A 19,464-nucleotide genomic window follows, 5' to 3' on the forward strand; every position below is an offset into this window, starting at 1 on the left:
ATTAACACTTGACTGTTTGTATTATCATTACATTAACATCAAATTCTGTATTCATTTAAAACACGTATCCAAAAAGTAGTTTTATGTGTAACTTGATCTTCTATTTTAAAGATAGTGTCTAACTTGTTATATATCTTGGTTGCTAACTCAACTTTACTTCATTTTTATTAAGTGAATGTTCCCATCTAAAAAGCCCTCACATTATCCGAGATAATTCATTCTATTTACCCGCACAAAATAACCCAAGTATTCCCGTTAGTGGGTTAGTTCATTCTCTCGTGAATTTCAGAAACACCTCTTACTGCGCATTACCATATTTCGTATTATTTCCACGAAGTGAAGCCAACGTTAGAATCTGCAGAACGAATATGAAGGCTTTGTTTACGGAACTTGGCGAAGTCTAATTCAAAACGGATTTAATTGGGCTTTCGATATCCATTAAGAGACAATGGCATATAAATATCCTTTGGAGACCTGCTACCATGGGAATGAACCTTCTGAAACCCATCCACTGAAAAATGGATTAAACTATTAGGTTGACGGCAGTAATATGCGTCAATTATTTGTAACTAGACACTAGGACAATGTCAAACCACATACAAGTTATGACAGTCGTGAGCAAATAATGTGGAGGATTCCGAACACAAAGACATGTTATACATCGAATCACCCAGTTATAATCAAGTTTATTTTCAATTATGATATCAATGCCCTCTAATCAGACATGGTTTCGCTTTGACCTAAATTTCCTCAAAGGCTTGTATGTCGGAAGTTTTATCCTTAATCTTAGGGTGCTAAATAGTTGCTTCCCAAAAAATATCACTGATTAGGGATCATGGTCTCATGTTTATAGTAAATCATTCTTTATGACTCACATTTAGTGTCACTCATCGTATCAAACTAATTTTCCAATCCATTTCAATGGCATAAAATCACTTGGCACTGAATATACATATGGACATACGACAGTGGCACAGATCCACTTATTATTCATCACCTTGACATTTCTAATTTACTTCAGCTTCTTGTCAATGATAGCGCCTTAGTTCTTCTTTAGTGGCACAAAAATGTGGTAAATTGAACTAATAAACTATGTGTTAGGTTCCACACTGTTGTCTCTATCTATGGTCATTTCGCAAGATACAATTTCATACTGTCTACTTCCTAAGTACTGTTAATTGAATTCTATCCAACTGTTGGGATATCCCCAAACTCATAATTTTAAATTTTATCTTATCGATCAAATGTTAAATATTTTTATTGGGGTCAATTGATGAACTATCGATTAAATGCGCAAATAGGTCAATTAATGAACTCATTGATTAATGTTTAAAAATTTTCTATGACAATATCGATTGTAAATAATTGTATAAATACGCTTGACTTGTATGCTTGATCTGATCTGCCTGCCTGACTTGTTATCTGCTGTTTATCTGTAGAATACACTTTCTACACCTTACCCAGACTTCTTGATCGGGTTAGCAGAGTCAGGGACCACGAACCAGAATAGCTATCGAGTCGCTGAATCATTGATCCTTCGTTCGTTCGAGTAAGACGCATCAGTAATAGCATTCAAGCAATAACGAACCATAACACCAACATTTCATTTTTCGACAAGAAATCAGAGTGAACCATCTCTATGCTTCCTAAAGATATATCTGAACTCGAATTTCGTGAGTGTTTGTGGAATTAAACAGGCCGTATATATAACTTCGAAATTCGAAGTCGCATTGTGCCTAATGGTGTGATCAAAGGAATCGAAACGGGCTGTCAGAACTATTAATTGTCACTAGAGTTAATGATGGATTTTATCCCAACGTTACGTAACAGTTGATATTCTCACTTTTAAAAAAATACGACTTAAAGCAAACTGTATTTGCACAAGAAGTTCCTTGTGAAAATAAGACAAGAGATCAGACTGAAAATTCTTTCTAATAAAAAGAACAAAGCAAGTGATAAACAACACAAGTGAAATTGAAAGCACTGTTAAACATTAAAAGAAGAATTATGAACAAGAATTTTTCAAATGTTCGGGTGTGTATCCAACACCATTGCACGATATGACTGAAGATCCATCATTCGTGGTTACTTCGAATTTAACCTGCATATAAACAAAATATATTTTGAACATTAAGTACAGAAATATAAATATGGGAAACAAATACGCCGGGATAACAAAATACAAGCTCTTAGGCAAACTGGATTATCTTAAAATAGGTACGATGATATTAATATCAGTACTTAGGAATCGAGATCTTGGACGAGGGTTTTGCAAGTCAGAAATGATGACGCAATTAGAATTTAGTCGAAACTGAAGCATTATATTGTAGTTAGCCATTCTAGAGTAGAATTGTATTTCATCCTGTTTGAGAATAATAAACTGTTACAAGAAGTTGTAGTAAGTATTCCCTGACCAGCAAACGAATGAAAATCTATAAAATAAGATCTATGAACAAAAATTTCTCGTGTTAATGGCAAAATTTACTTGATTAGCAATAGTTTAATTGGAATAACCACTGTTATGCTTTAAGACAGTGCAACTATTAATGGCATTCTAGTCACAATAAAAAATTAAAGTAGTCACCATCAATTATTTAGATAAATGCCTGAATACCGGGGTTAAATATTGGCCAACAAACGAAAGTTACACTATTAGCCTTAAATTTGAAAGTTTTAGGCATATTATTCACAATACAGTCCCTTCTTTGAAAACTTAGAAATTTACCAGTTAATATGTATGGAAAAAACTTCACAATATCTTAAATGAAAAGCAATAGATTGACGTGATCTTTCGAAAACGATGTAGTTTATATCTATATATTAATTCAAATGTTTATTGGTGAAAGTTAACTGAAACTCACTGAACGGGTGATTTTTTTGTCTAGTTCCTTTCTACTGTCAAAATAAATGGACCATAAGTTTATGGTCTGTTTGTTAAGATATCTTTATATGGCTATCGGTAAAAAAGTATATTCCACACCACATCAAGCTAATAATGCTGTATCTCGGTAAGACAGATCCAGACAGACAATTACTGGTATTGTATTCTAAGTCCAAACACCGTCCTACCTACTTCATCGTCATGGGTTCCTGAATAGTAATGCTAGTTTACTCTCATTCAGTGTCAATCAAAATTTAGCACACAAATTTAGGCTTGGCAACGTTCGAAATTAATGTCATATTTAATTAGCCAACTGATACAAGTCATATTCATATGTGTATTATAGAAATAAAAGTACTTACAGTGAATACATATTCATCAACGAAATGAGTATTAAAAGCAAGCTTTACATAATTAATGTGCAGTACTATTAAATAACTTACACCAAGTAAGTGTTCTGCAACATATATTGCGGTCTTTGTATGTAATGTCAACGGCCCGCAACGTATTTCTGAATTTCCCTTAGCTAATGCCATAAGCACTATAAGCTAGAATAAAATAAGACAATTATACTAATACATACCCATCAATAATGAGAACTAATAAATTTAGCACGTTAACCTAATTCTTGAAATGAACAGCCAACCATTTTGTGGGAAATTTTCAGATCTGATTAATTTTATTAATCAAATAGTGCACTCACAATCAAAATATCCAAAAATCACCATTTACCATTTTTATTGAACAGACTTTTCTATTTAGTTTCAGTCGGTCAGTTAGTACGTAGAGCACATAAAAATCCATTCAAGCTGCCATACCCCATTAGCACAGAGATAAAATTGTCAGGCCAAATCTCAGAATAGTAGAGGTAGTAGTAACAGTATCAGTTGTAATAGTAATGATTAGGCATGGAAGATACGATTCGAGAAAATATAAATTAGTAAAACAAAAAACGTTGGGGAATTTAGAATTTGGAGGAAGATAAAGAACGGATGTACCTGGGTCCCTGCAAACGGTTTCGATCCATACCACTCAGTCTCCAACCATTGGTTATGATAATCACGCGGACTCCAACCAGGTATTCCACACCTATTATCATGGCTTAATCCAACTCTCAGTGACTTCATAGACTGTTGACATGTTTTGGTTTGGCCGCCCCCAGCTTTCTTCCAGCATACTACTACGCCAGACAAAATCGCCCGTCAAGGTAGGCGAAAGTTGGGCATATGAAACGCATGTCCCAGTCAAGAGTAGAATGCTGTGTTAAGGTCAGAAAATACCACTACAGTTGGGCATGTGTATGTCTACTATCAGGGTTTGTTGCTCTATCTCGTTTCAAGATTACATTTACTCTTTTAAATCCTCTTAAGATCTGGTGGACTTGAGTCAATTTCTCACTGTTTTTTTGGGAACAGAAGCTAATTGAAGGGAAATTTAGTTGTAGTTAGTGTTCGGGATATCGTTCTTAACTTCCAAATTGAGTGAATAATAGCCTTCTTTTTTGAGATAGTCTCACTGACACATGCATTCCATACCTGTTTTCTTGATAAGTAGGCAGAGTTGTGTAGTGTTACCTATCGACTGTCTTTCCCATCCATCTTGGTTTTGTTGTTCAATACTCCTCAATATCGTTGCATAAACTTTTTCTTAGTTTATGCTTTAGTCTCTTTTGTTATTTATCGCTCTCAGAGACTGTCGGGATCATTTATCGGACCTTTATCGATTCAGTGGATGTCATCAGAACTTAATGATTTTTAATAACCTTTTGGTTTAAATTGTTGAGATGTTATTACTGTATTAACAGCTGCCTAGATAACTTTTTAGGCTTCTTCAAGGTAATCTGTTTCATTACGATAGACTAAGTGGTTATCCAATATTTCCTCAAACAGATCATTGACCTTTTCATCTCTGAATCGATATCTAAGTGATCCTCCTGTTGTGAGTTTCTAATGTCTACTTCGATGTAAATGCGTCCCATCATTAAGGTAAGAATGGTGTTCAAGATTGAAGCCAATATTTTAGACACTATTAGCTAAACTGATTCCTCTGTGATTGTCATAAGGAGATTTTCGTCCTTTCAGAGATCGAGACCAGTCAGATGAGATTATGTTCAGATTTCAGATTCTAGCTAATATTTCAGTTAATCTGACTGCTAAAACTGGACCATCATCCTCTCAGGGGTTAGTCCATAAGGCTCTGATGCCCTCCGTCACTTTAGATCTCCTGTAGCCTTTGCAACCCTACTAAGAGTTGGAAGACATATATCAATTTATCATTCCTATTGCTCGGAGATAGTGGGTAACTGAAGTATGGCTGAAGGCCAGTTGAACCATTCCCTAAAGTGTTCTGCTCATAGGTCCAATCTCCATGGTTAAGAGTGAATAATAATTCCATGTTTTTCCGAGATACTTTCACTAACAGACCGATTTTTAATATCGTTTCCTTGATAGATCTGAACAGTTGTCAACTGTTACCTTTCGTTGCTAACTTTTTCATCTCTTCTGCTTTCACTGCTCACCGCGACTCATTCAATTTGCAATGAAACAACAGGAAAAGACCGTTACACAACCGACGACTTGAAAGTAAGTAGAATCACACTAAAAATATCTCGAAGCTTTTGTTTTTTACCATACATGTTACACATACAAACTTTAACCAAATGTATCAATGATGTCAAGTGGATTTATGAATATGGCACTAGATGATAACCAACGGAGTTCATATTTGCCGTACTAGCGCCAGAGCTTCATTGTCGATTGAAATTATCGTGACCCTCTCAAAGAATAATTCACTATATAGGTATCTATGTCAAAGTTTAAATTGATAGTTTCAAAAAAAAATTGAGCATGGGGTAGAAAGTTAATAATATATATATTTTTGTTCTATCCCAATGAGTAGAAAAGTTTCGTGACTAAATGTAAGCCACTTCTTCAGAGTCAATAGATAGCCGTATTAAATTGACATAAAATATATTTATTGATAAGTTACAACAGATATAAATCCCATTATAGGAGCTCAGATATACAAATATCGAAATAATGATAAACCTATCCGAAAAACTTTATTGATAGAATGCATATTATTCACCATTAGAATCAGTATTGACTTGATGTTAGAATACATAGTCAGTAACCCTAACAGTACATAGGATATTCTGTGTTTTTATATATGGAGTTGGACTTAGGTGAGAACGAATTCGTTGTCAAAAATCAAAAAAGCGTCAGTAGTGTTAACAGAATAGATGATTCTGAAGTTTATGTATGATAAACACACCTGATCTTGCATATAATCGTCACAACATATTCCAAATTTGGAATAGTTATAAAGTGACTGACAGGCTTCTGAGACCATTTGCCTATAATGATGATCTCGAGGATTAATAATTCCAGTAACGGCCAGACGGCAATCTGTTGAAGTATGCATAACGAACCTAGTGTAGAAAGACAAAATTTTACATGAATACAAAACAAATGTACCTTAACGCTTGCACAAATACACATCCTATAAGGACTAACAACTTATCTTGTGCTATGTGCTGAGTACAGAAGAATCTGTTAGGACTGACCTTTCTGTTTAACTATCAGTATAGGGTTATGGAGATAGTTGTGCTGTAATTAAAATCATGAACTGATTAATGTTATACCACTACTGGGAACCTGAAAGCACTAGACAGGCGTCTTGTCCTAGTATAAAACTCATCAGAGGTGCCTACGATTCTGTATATGGGACTCGAACCCAGGACTTTTGGTCTCTAGACTACTGAGTGGACATCCGGCGGCGTTAATGTCTAATTTCAATCAATCTATGATATTGAGCGACCACCTCTCTGTTTAAGATCAGATATATTAACGTTAAAACCAAACTGTTTTCTGATATTCATATTGACATTAAATGACTGAGTACCCTCCAAATTGTATCTATAAGGCGCTGTCTTGAATTCATTTGGACGAATTTGAGAAATGCATTAATAATCGGGTTTACTCTAGCGTAATATAAGTTCACATTATACTCCAGGTTGAAATCAATGATGCAACTTGCTGACGATTGCCAAATAACTTGAACCCTGGGTTTACGGTTCTCTGTTGATTACTTCCAACCACCTAACGACAAAACATAGTTCACACAATGCGGAGTAGTCAATGAGACTAGTGATCACACTGCAATCTGATCGATAGAATGCGATCAGCACTAAAAGACAAGATAAATATGACACTGGTCAGCAATCAGTGGTCGATCAATGGTGAAAATGTGTCATTGTCACGGATCAGTTGCTGCTCGGGTAACTCAGTAGTAACATCTCAGACTGAGTTGGGTGACGTAGGACCAGACCTGCCGGGCAGCACAATTCTTCCAAAGACTACAGGTACATTCCGTTGACGAGTGCCAAGTAGCATGAAACTTTTAAGTAGGACTTCCTGCCAACTACCTCCAACCACACAACAACTTTGTTGAAAAATTAATCAGTATGTTTTGAAATGATCAGATCAGCAATTTCATCGAAAATTCACCTCCAATTACTGAAAAGCACTTTTCATGTTCTTTGTTTCTATGACTAAATGAGGCACCGAAAATCAAAATTGAGACATAATTACCAAACTGAAACTAAAGAATAAAACAACCAGATTTATAAGAAGTATTTCAGCACCAAACATGTTGGATCTATGTAGTTTACTAAACGTGAGATATACACGATGTCTTATCCGACAGACACAATCGACACACAGCCTGGGAAAGATGTGCATTTGATCAGGTTGTTATACCTAATTAGCATGAGATGGAAATAAAGAGGTTGAAATAATGTAGTAGCAATGATAGGAAGTCTAAACTTCAGGAATATAATTTGGAAAGATAGAGTAAAGAGTATACCTGGAGAAATACTGGAATTCTAGATCGAAAAGATAGAGCGAATGTGCCGTTGACAATGATTCTGATGTATCATCCAGTATCAAACCACTGACTGTGGTCATAGCGGGTACCCCAACCAAGTTGTATGCATCTACTTGCATGTCTCAATGATCTTAGGAATTAATGACAAGTTCCGATTTGGTCGCTCCTAGATATCTTCCAACATGCTTTTGAGCTAGGAACCATTGGTCATCGAGGTAGACGGTGGTTAGACATACTCGACATGTAACCACCTTAGTCCCTGAAGATCCATTACCTTTCCAACCGATTCCCTACCTATACCGAATATCCTATACCTCACCTCAACATCGCACACTCAGTTGTTCAAACAACCTGAGCAACGTTCCAAACAAACCTGTGATCAAAAACCTTTAGCCTACACTTGCCTTCTACTTTCACAGACCACGTTTCACAGCCACAAAGTAGAGCACAGTAAATTGCTGCTCAGTATAACACCCTTTTGTTGGCATACGCCAAAGGAACCCGCCGAGATTTTGTCAGATACCAACTCTTAAGGGCTGATCATACTTTCAGGATAAGTGAAGTGGTCGATATACTCAATTACTTCACTCATCATTGGCTAAGACGTTAACCCCAATCAGTCGTGAAGCAATATTTTCCATTTAGAAGAGGGGGATCGCATTTAGGACAAACTTGCGTTGTTCCTTAAAGGGTATTTAAAAGACTATACTTTGTCAACCTTGGCCAAATAGGAATGAGTGGTCTATATACTTTATGTCTATAAGAAAACCTGGTAGGAGAGTGATCCTTGAGAAGTTAGCAGAAAATGTTATTTCAAGGAGGATATCGATGATCAGATCAAACGAAATGGGACAGCCAGCAGCCTTAACGAAGATTAATTAAGGTGGGGAGTTCGCACTAAGCTTTAACTCCCAGTCAGTCACTCCGTGGAACCTGGTACATATGTACTGCTCAGTGTGATAGATAAACGAACACACCAATGACAAGACTAACCCACCACCACCACATCAACATTTTCTGACTTTGTATGACCATGCCTTGTTTAGTTTATTACCAATCATAATTTTTATGTTTATCACAAACGATATTAGGTTTCTTGACTCGTTTTCCCTATCCTCTTGGGACAGTCAGCTCTCCATCTCCAAATGCTTTCACATGGTCATGAGTATACAGCCACTGCCTTCTTGTGTTGTTTACGAAATTAAGAGGACGAAAAGCGAATGTTCGGTGTTTTAACCGGGTTGGTGGATTATGGAGGACCCACCTACGGGAGTTAGAAAACTCTGCTTCCAAACCAATGGTGCACATGGGGTTCAGGATCCTCGGGGAACAAAGGGCGTACGAACCAATTATTGGTCACCGGCTACCATGGGACTGCATCAGACCTTTAGGTCGAAGGCTTCGGGTGTGGCCCCCTAAGAAAACCATCTGCTTCGGTCTGTGCACCCGGACAGTATCACAGCCCACATACAAATAAAGTGACTTGTGTGGCACATATGTATTCGGTGACCCTTTGTGCCAATATTTGTGTCCAAATAAATAAATAAATCCTTTGGCTACTGTTTGGTATGTTACTTATGTCTCTCTTTCCATGTTTAATAGACTGTGTTAATTATTTATTTTGTATACTGACAGTTAATTTACGTTTTAAAAACAGTTTATCAAGCCAAATGGCTTACTTGTTTTGCTTTGGCTACGCTAGGATTCTGTGCTCGATAGTTTAGTGAATAGTTTAGAACTGCATCCGCAGGAAATTACTTGCTACATGTACATTGATCCAAGTTGCCATACCCCATTAGCACAGAGAGATAAAATTGTCAGGCCAAATCTCAGAATAGTAGAGGTAGTAGTAACAGTATCAGTTGTAATAGTAATGATTAGGCATGGAAGATACGATTCGAGAAAATATAAATTAGTAAAACAAAAAACGTTGGGGAATTTAGAATTTGGAGGAAGATAAAGAACGGATGTACCTGGGTCCCTGCAAACGGTTTCGATCCATACCACTCAGTCTCCAACCATTGGTTATGATAATCACGCGGACTCCAATCAGGTATTCCACACCTATTATCATGGCTTAATCCAACTCTCAGTGACTTCATAGACTGTTGACATGTTTTGGTTTGGCCGCCCCCAGCTTTCTTCCAGCATACTACTACGCCAGACAAAATCGCCCGTCAAGGTAGGCGAAAGTTGGGCATATGAAACGCATGTCCCAGTCAAGAGTAGAATGCTGTGTTAAGGTCAGAAAATACCACTACAGTTGGGCATGTGTATGTCTACTATCAGGGTTTGTTGCTCTATCTCGTTTCAAGATTACATTTACTCTTTTAAATCCTCTTAAGATCTGGTGGACTTGAGTCAATTTCTCACTGTTTTTTTGGGAACAGAAGCTAATTGAAGGGAAATTTAGTTGTAGTTAGTGTTCGGGATATCGTTCTTAACTTCCAAATTGAGTGAATAATAGCCTTCTTTTTTGAGATAGTCTCACTGACACATGCATTCCATACCTGTTTTCTTGATAAGTAGGCAGAGTTGTGTAGTGTTACCTATCGACTGTCTTTCCCATCCATCTTGGTTTTGTTGTTCAATACTCCTCAATATCGTTGCATAAACTTTTTCTTAGTTTATGCTTTAGTCTCTTTTGTTATTTATCGCTCTCAGAGACTGTCGGGATCATTTATCGGACCTTTATCGATTCAGTGGATGTCATCAGAACTTAATGATTTTTAATAACCTTTTGGTTTAAATTGTTGAGATGTTATTACTGTATTAACAGCTGCCTAGATAACTTTTTAGGCTTCTTCAAGGTAATCTGTTTCATTACGATAGACTAAGTGGTTATCCAATATTTCCTCAAACAGATCATTGACCTTTTCATCTCTGAATCGATATCTAAGTGATCCTCCTGTTGTGAGTTTCTAATGTCTACTTCGATGTAAATGCGTCCCATCATTAAGGTAAGAATGGTGTTCAAGATTGTAATCTAATGTAAGCACTAGTCATTCATTGAGCCTCTCCAACGATGCTTAACGAAAATATGGTCCATTTGTGTCTATTGTCACGCTGGTGTCTGCAGGCGCCAGGTTAGAAACCGGCTTTCCTGATGCCTTCAAGTTTGCACTTGCTAGGAATAATCGGTCGTCTGAGCGACATTGCAACAGACGGTCACTGTTATCTGTTTGTCAGGATGTGACACCGTACGACCCGACTGAGTGTTTTCTAGTTTAACTTATTCGACCTATTTGAGCTCTTAAATCCCCTACTACGTCTATGCTTCTGACTTTCCGGAAGAGATCATGAAGTTTTCTGTAAAACTTGTCATTTACTCAACCTGAGCTGCATTTAGTAGAGGCATGAACAGAAACGACGGAAAGGTGTGTCGAAACCTTTCTCAATTTTTAATGCACAATTGAGACGGACAACACAAGAGACTTTCGACAGTAATCTAGTCGAGAAGCGCCTATCCTGTCTTCATACTTGGTGCTATACCTACAGAGGCATGACCAAGACAAGTCGGTCGCGTCTCCAGATACACGAAAGGTAAGTTTCGTTGGATCATTATGTCTACTAATTAAGGTTGAGTGAATGAACATGCTGGGATTCTGTATACATGCTTCTAGAACACGGTATATATTAATAGCACGAGAGTCTACAGTCATGGTTAGTGACTTTAGTTGTCCAATTCAATACAAGGTTCAGGCATTACAAGCTCTTGTACATAATTTGAGACGAAGTTTCAGGAGACCAGTGATAACATTTTGTGACAGTTAGTATTGGTAGCGCATGTTGAAGTCGAAGACATGAAGGTTGATAGTAGAAGCAGGGGCAATATTTGATAGTGGGGTTTGATCATAAACGAGGTGATCTTGTGAGTTGTCAGAGTCCACACTGGAATTGTAACTATCATATCCAATAAGCATCATTAACATAAAGCTTGTGAACACGTTATTGTTGCTCTTACTAACATTAACATGGAAACAACAATATTACTATGTATTCACAATAGGTAGGAAACATAAGTAATAATAGAATTATTAAAAATGAATGTCTAGCAAATTACACAAAATAAAAAAGTTAGTGACGCACATAAATGCCGCAACGTTGCCCTTACAACGATCACTGCTTTCTTGGAATGAATCAATATTTATAGGACATGAGAAACATTTGCTGAGACAACGCAACGCCTCATCTTTCACTTCATGAGCAACCTAAATTAATAAGATCGAAAACAAAAATAGTTCAAAGAATGCTGTATCAAGATACAATCAAACTCCGTAAGATTAATTTTATTGAGTAAATAACGTCAGAATATTTTAATGCACAGCTTTCATGTGGTCTAGAAAAGTAAACGCTATTTTGCAGTAAAAATTACATTACTAACACTGCTACTAAGTACTTATGCAAGTGTAGTAGAACGTTTTGGGAAGACGAACACCTAAACACTTTAAGTTACGCACCTGATTTCACGTTAAAAAGACGTAAAATGGTGACGATTTAAATGGCATACCTTGGGCATTTAAACGAACAAGTAATCCTGTAAACTGGTCTCAAACTGTAAATCGACTTGTTATGAGAAAAGGATTTTCAAGGAGTGACATAAATGAACTAATATGTGCTACACATTCAATGTATTATTTGATGAACTATGCAAAGTCTGCGCACACGAATAACAACACTTATAAAAATACAAACAACCACTACTACGCGGACGACTGTCACTAGCAGTAGATCTCCAGGTCACGTTACAATGCTAGATGAGAATTCTAGGTAATTTATAGTCACCATGAAACCTATATAGGTCAGAAATTAAATACAAGTTTTAGAAATCATTAGTTGTCACCAAGCACAAGTAATATCCACAAACTCTATTATCTAGGGGATCAAGGACTACCCACAGGGTTGTTATTACGGTTATTACAGATATTACGCGGAATATTTAAAAGTGCATATTTCAAATGAACAAAAATTAACCACACACGTACCAAACAGGTCATTTTGAAAGTGAAAACTAAGTTATTTTAGGTTTTTTAACAACAACAAGTGACATTACCTTTAGTGGAACTCTTCCTGCAACAAGAGAATAACCACTGACTTTCTCAACGGTTCCTGAATTTAACAAAGAAATGGGAGAAAGTGGCTCTTTTAAAGGTGAAATCAGTACTTTGACAACCCCTCCACCTAATGGATGAAACCCTCTGCCTTCATAATCAACGATTAATAAGCACTCACCGTCGAACGACTTTTACCTCACAAACCAAACCCATTTTTCTAAAGTAATGTGATGTTACCTGACAAACTTTAGTCTTTGTATTTTTATAAGTTACCTCAATCATATAGTTGATTGGAGGTGCAAACAATGTATCTGTACCACCACGCAACAACAGTTCACTCTGATTGGAAGCAAACGCTAACACTGGCGCTACAGCTTGTAGCATCAGTGAGACTGACCTTACATAAAGCTTGTAAATAGTTTTACTGACATACCCTGCCGTCTTAGCATCAGCTTCATACGAACCGGGAGAAATCTGACCAGGTATTAACCGAATTTCCATAGATCCAACTGCACACGACAATAAATGACCACAACACACTCTACTAGCGAGTTCGACGGCAGCTGCGTGTTGACTTCTGGGAACGAAATCTACTAATAACAAAAATAACCACCTGAGACCTGGATCCTGTCGACCAGCTCGAATATTAAACAACTCGATGGGTCTTTTCGTTATCACTGCTATCGAGACAGCGTTACGTAGGATTTGACCGCCCTATGCGAACATGATTTTCAAACTTTAAATGTACATACACTCTCCAACACAGACCCATCAACCAAGGTTGCATGGGAGGTATCCAAATCACCCATCACACTTGAAAAGAAACCTATGAATTTCGGTCTTAAGCACTTTGCGTCTAGACTGACGGCACTTTGTGTGTTCAAATGGTTCAAATGGTTGTGGACGGAATAGAAGAAGCTTTCGCTTAACAGGCTTCCGTGTCTAGTAGCAGGGGATCACCAAATCCTCCAGGCAGGAACCTAGGTATGTTAACAATAAAAAAGGAAAAGAAATTGGTAAATCATAATGTGATGCTGTCCTTGGTCCTTAAGAATAGGTCAAGTTGCCTCTTGAAGGACTCCTGAGAAGTCGCTTGGACTAGCTCGGCCGGCAGCGAATTCCAGCTTTTGACAACTCTTAAGGAGTAGAAGTTGTGTCTACATTCCGTCTTGCTATGTTGTGTTTCCAGTTTCTGGGTGTTACCCCTTAGATTATTATTCGAACTAAGCTTAAGTAGGTGTTTAAGAGGATGTCCAGAAGTGTTAAGAATACTATAAGCCATTAGTAAATCACCTCTAAGACGCCTATATTCTAGTGGGTAAAGGTCTAGTGAACGGAGGCGTTCTTCGTAAGGCTTAGATTTGAGTCCTCGAACTGATTTCGTGGCTCGCCGTTGGATACGCTCCAAAGTGACCTTGTCCTTATGGAGTGAGGGGGAGTACTATGTTTCCGTACTCTAAATGGGGACGGATGAAACTATTGAAGATTGTATGGAAAGTTCGTCCGTCAAACTGTCCAAAAATGCGCTTCAACGTTACCAGTGCAAGGTTTGCTCGGAAGGCATTTTTGTCACAGTTAGCGTAAGACTTTAAGTCATGGGGCACCAGGACTCCTAAATCTTTTTCGACTTGGGATACTACTAGAGAGGAGTTTCCTAAGTTGTAACTGTAGTTTGCGACATGTCGCAGATGGACTACTTTACACTTTGAAGTGTTAAAGGTAAGTCCGTTGTCGTCTGCCCAACTTTGAAGTCGAGTCAGATCCTCCTGAAGTGCCTGTGTATCGTCTTGGTTGCGTATCTCTCTCCAAAGTTTCACGTCGTCGGCAAAAAGTAGTAAGTCTGACGTTACCTGTTGAGGAAGATCATTTATGTAGATCAAGAAGAGAAGAGGCCCTAGTACTGAGCCCTGGGGGACCCCACTAGGACATTCCATAGCCTGAGATAAAGTGAAATTAACCCTAACCTTAAAGTGTCGATTTTTTAGGTATGAAGTAAGCCAATCGATTAGAGGTGGTTTGATACCTAGTCGTTTGAGCTTGTTGATAAGACACAAGTGGTTAACCTTATCAAAAGCTTTTGAGAAATCAAGGTAAATGACATCAACCTTTCCCTTGCAATCGAGGATGCTTGTCCAGCTGTCCACCGCAGTCAGCAGGTTGGTTATACAAGAGTAACCCTTCCTGAAACCATGCTGTTGGGGTGAGAAGAAATTTAAGGACAGTAGATAGTCATTTAAACCGTTGCATATCAGGGACTCCATGAGTTTTGAAGGTAATGACAGAAGAGCCACCGGCCGATAACTTGAAGGTTCATTGCGTCGACCACCTTTGAAAATTGGTGTGATGTGAGCCAACTTCCAGTTTTCCGGTAATTTGCCTCGGCTAAGCGAGTGTGAAAACATCACGCTAAGCGGCGTTGCCAGGATTGAGGCTGCCTCCCTCAGTATGGCAGGATGAACCATATCCGGGCCAGGAGAAGTGTCAAGTCTTAAGTGCTGCAATTTCCGGAACACCAAGTCAGCGCTTAGGTCCACTTCAGAAAGTCCTGTGGAGTTGGAGATGAGACTGTCGTCAATAAAGTTGATGTCAGCCGGTTGAAATGTTTGAGAGTAATGGGCCGCCAGAAGGTTAGCGGCGTCGCCATCGTTGTTGGTCGGGCCGTTAAGACCTAGCAGTTGAGAAACTCCTGTTTTGGCTTGACGAAGAGAGGCTGCATAACGGAATAGGCTTCTAGGGTTAGAGGCGAATTTGTCCATAAGCTTTGTTTGGTACTGAAGCCTGTCTTCTCTTATAGCCTTCGTGCATGTGTTCCTGATATGTTTGTATTGCCTATACGCTCCATCGTTATTAGTTCGTTTGTATTCCGCCCAACAGTGCCGTTTGCGGCTTAGGAGGCGAAGGGTACGGTTCTTGATTACTGTAGGTGGCTTGAAGCTTTTGGGAACCGTTTGAAGAACTGAATGGTCTGTAGCACATAAGAGCGTGTGCAGTAAGAAGTCCCAATGACCATCCACATCGATTTGAGGGTGAACATCCCAAACCACCTGTTGTAGATAGTCATGTAGAGCTGGCACATTCAGCCGTTTAAAATTCCAACGCAAATTATTGTTGGGATACCTTAGCTTAGTTTTGATGACAAAACTGAAGGCTATGACGGCATGATCGCTTTTTCCCAGAGGAGCCAGGATTGAGAGGTTGTCGACTAGGAATTCTTCGTTAGTGAATACACAGTCTAAGCGCGATGGTGTCTGACTGTTTCTCCAACGAGTTGCCGACCTCACATTTTCATATAAGCCCAAGTCATCGATGAGGTTGAAGAACCGAGCTTCAATTGAGTTGTCGCCTCCAGTGTACGTGTGTTCCGCGAAGTTGACTCTAGGGAGATTAAAGTCCCCTAGAATCAGGATGTGTGTGAAACCGAGACGGATAGAGCGGGATAGTCCTTCCAGCATACGACTATCGTACTCGATGTCGGCAGTTGGCTTCCTGTAAATGACTCCGACTAGACACCTCGAAGTACTAGACAATCTTACAGAGCATCATATGGATTCCTCAAGATTGTTAAACTTGGGGTTGTGAACTTGGTGCACCTCCAAGCAAGAGCTTATGTATATGGCTACTCCGCCCTCAATTCCTGTTTTTCTGTCGTTGCGGAACAAAGTCATCCCAGGCAATGCTAACTCTTGGTCCGAGAACTGAGAAGATATCCATGTTTCAGATATTCCTATCAGATGGGCCTTATTAGCGTTGCTTAGTTCACGTAGTTCATCCAGTTTGTTTGGTAGACTCGCGGCGTTCATATATAAGCAGTTTATGCTTTCGATTTGGAACGCGTGAGCTTCGTCCTGTTTTTCTGTATGAACCTTATGTGAATGGACAGGTAGCCCACCTATGTGAGGTTTGCCGAGGTGGTAGGCCCTGTCCTTTACACGTTTTTTTTATCGTTTAGACAGTCCACAAGTGGAATGGTCAGCTCCAACTTGTCTTTGTTCTTGGTCCTAACGTCGTATGGCCTATCCGGGTGCATGTGGATTCCAGGTGGCAATCGACGTCTATTAGCACGAAATGCTTCCAGAACTGCAGCCGCCATGTGGGAAGATGGGAAGGTTATCTTCATTAGACGGGGTCTAAGATCACCGTCCTTCTTGGCTAGTCTCGTCACATGCTGAGTCAGTATGTGTTTGAGCCTCAAGGACTGTTTGATGAATTTCCATTCCCTGATGTCAGAATTTGATTGAGTAGGGTCTGCATTTTCCGGTATACCTTGGACAATTATGTTTCTTCCGCGGAAAAACTTCTCACGAGATTCTTTAGGGACGTTTCGTATGATACTGCGCTCAGAGTACGGTATGTCGGGCAGTATTCTTACGTTACCATCTGATTTCAGCAAGTGGCTTGCTAGCAAGACGTCCTCTACGTCGGTAGCAGCCTTAAGTGTTACTCGGAGAAGCCTCGGGTGATTTAGATGCTTAGAATCCTTTCCTCGAGTGAGCCGGGTGACCGTCAAAGGCTCTATTCTAGGAAGTTCGAGCTTCTTGTTCAATTCACCCCAGAGCATCCTGTCGTTTTTGTCCTGCAGACTGAGAGGAAGATCAGGCTTGTCAACGAGGTTCATGATAATGAGAGAATCGTCACGAACTGTTGTTAATTTACCAGGTTTCACGATGGGTTCAGGTTTAGTAACTTGTTGTTTGGAGGTCAGTGTGCGTTTATGAATCATGGGCTCTTTATTGACCGGACGAACAGTCTTGGGGGTAGACTGTGCGACTAAATTACCAGTTATTTTCCGTGCAGCAACTCTTGGGTTGCTCGGCTTAGGCGGTGATGCCTGGTTCTTTTGGGCTCTCTTAACGTGGGTCGAACCACATGCAGGGTTTTTGACAACCACTGTTGTGTTCGGAGACCCTGAGCTGGGAGACCCGAGTTTGCCTAGAGAGTTCAGTACCGTCGACGTAATGATGGTACTGAGCCTCGACACGTCGTCGTTAGTGTGGATGGATGCTCCGTCGATGGAATACCTATCGATATCCCTGTTTTTGAGTCCGTTGCACTCTCTTGTTTGTATATCAGTTTTTTTACTATCGTATTCCAAGTTAACTGACAACTTGTTCCGAAGACTTGTCAGTAGGACAATGATGTTACTCAGCAAGACTACGGAGTCTGTGTTGCACGTGACACACACCCACTTTTGCTCCGACTTGCTGAGTCTGTTGTAAGCAGTTGCTGTCAGATCTGTGCATGCTTCGTGGAACCAACCTTTGCAGTTGTCGCACTGCATGCCAGTTGTGACAGCAAAACGGCATCCCGGACGTTTGCATGAGTTTTTCATGACGGTGTTGAAGCAAATTATGTTATAGATGCTTGCAAGAGCCTAGGACCTTTTAAAAAAAAAACACTAAAAAGCACACTGAAAACGGACAAAAATGGACAAAACGAGTGATATAAACTGAAACTAGTCTATACGTGAAAAACAAAAAAAAAAAACCGAATAGTAAGCTGAGGCAAAACCACAGGTAACTATTGAATATAGTGAAACTCAAAAAAAAAAAGTAATCTACCGAACGTATAGCTCAGGATAGATTCTTTAGAACTGAAATGGTACTTTTGTTGCGTAAGAACACAGCAAAAGTTTGATAAATGCAAATCACGTTAGGACTAAACTTCCCGTTCGAAAAGCGCTGTTGGGGGATAGTGTAGACCAGCGTGTGAGGAAAGCTGAAAAAAGAGGAAGTAAGCCGAAGGATCTGGGGGCTAATAGCATGCACCTACATTTAGGAATGGAAGCAGTTAGTAGAAGTCAGTAACAACAACTACAACAACCCGATATACACGCGCCGTAGCATTAGATTTCGAATTCGTAGGAAACTAATATTTTGTACGCTACTCGAGCAACAAGAATTCCGATATTAATCTGAAAAAAAAAAGAACAAACCCTCTTAAATTCAAGATTATAAGAGAAAATCACCGAAGGTGGAATAAATTAAGCGAAAAAATATACACTAAAACGGTGAAAAACCTCGTGGAGACGGCTAGGAGTTATCGAACAGATATATTTTGTATTCAATAAATACCGAAAATATATTGTTTTGTTAGTCTTCGACATTCGATATTGAGCTCATCAGTTTTACTGGACACGTTTAGCTGAAGGCACTCGGTCACACATCCGAATTAGATCACGTCGGGTTCACCAATGAAGATGGCACAGGTATCAGTGTTTGACAACGCTTTTACCAGTAACACCTAATATAACTCGTACCCACCAAGAGAAATCAAAAGATAGAATCGAGGAGATCAGAAGTTGTATTTGACGATTGCCAATATATCGGAATTCTCTGATCTAATCTGGCTAGCGATTGAGGTAGATGTTGAGCACAGCGTTACCACACGTGGTCTGGTACGGATGCATGACCGGGCGCCTTCAGCTGGGTGAGTCCACTAAAATATATGGTCAGCATCCAATGTCGAAAACTTACAGAGCTATTTATTTTGGGGATTTATTTACCGCCACACCGTACTACGCATCTCTTGCGGTCGTTAGCCAGCTTAGTTAAACACTTCCCGATATATCGATATCCTTTCAATTATACATTCGAACCTTTTAATTCCGGACTTCCGAATCGACTGTGTTGGCACACTTCTATC

General features: G+C 39.1%; 1 protein-coding gene across 3 annotated transcripts; it reads right to left on the reverse strand.

Moving 5' to 3' along the window:
• Positions 1–872: 872 nt before the first annotated feature.
• MS3_00002974 (uncharacterized protein) lies at positions 873–14,017 on the reverse strand. 3 transcript variants are annotated; one of them, XM_051210653.1, is made up of 8 exons: positions 13,575–14,017; positions 13,436–13,536; positions 13,256–13,399; positions 12,822–13,219; positions 11,858–11,979; positions 6,155–6,311; positions 3,325–3,429; positions 873–2,101 (listed from the first exon to the last, which is right to left on the reverse strand). In XM_051210653.1, the coding sequence occupies exons 1-4, from the start codon at positions 13,629–13,631 to the stop codon at positions 12,997–12,999; spliced, it is 525 nt and encodes a 174-aa protein (XP_051070668.1). In that variant the 5' UTR covers positions 13,632–14,017; the 3' UTR covers positions 873–2,101; positions 3,325–3,429; positions 6,155–6,311; positions 11,858–11,979; positions 12,822–12,996. The 3 variants fall into 3 exon arrangements, with proteins under 3 accessions (XP_051070668.1, XP_051070667.1, XP_051070669.1); XM_051210652.1 differs by having other exon boundaries at positions 11,858–13,536; XM_051210654.1 differs by lacking the exon at positions 12,822–13,219 and having other exon boundaries at positions 13,256–14,017.
• Between the last annotated feature and the right edge of the window lie 5,447 nt (positions 14,018–19,464).

The sequence above is a fragment of the Schistosoma haematobium genome, chromosome ZW, assembly GCF_000699445.3.
Source record: "Schistosoma haematobium chromosome ZW, whole genome shotgun sequence".
Taxonomy (NCBI): domain Eukaryota; kingdom Metazoa; phylum Platyhelminthes; class Trematoda; order Strigeidida; family Schistosomatidae; genus Schistosoma; species Schistosoma haematobium.

Excerpts from the sequence above, each read along its gene's own strand:
- MS3_00002974 (XM_051210652.1), bottom strand. The coding sequence starts at position 13,631 with ATGGGTGATTTGGATACCTCCCATGCAACCTTGGTTGATGGGTCTGTG. Across the intron at positions 13,537-13,574 it reads ATGGGTCTGTGTTGGAGAGT|GGCGGTCAAATCCTACGTAA; the intron begins GTATGTACATTT and ends ATGTTCGCATAG.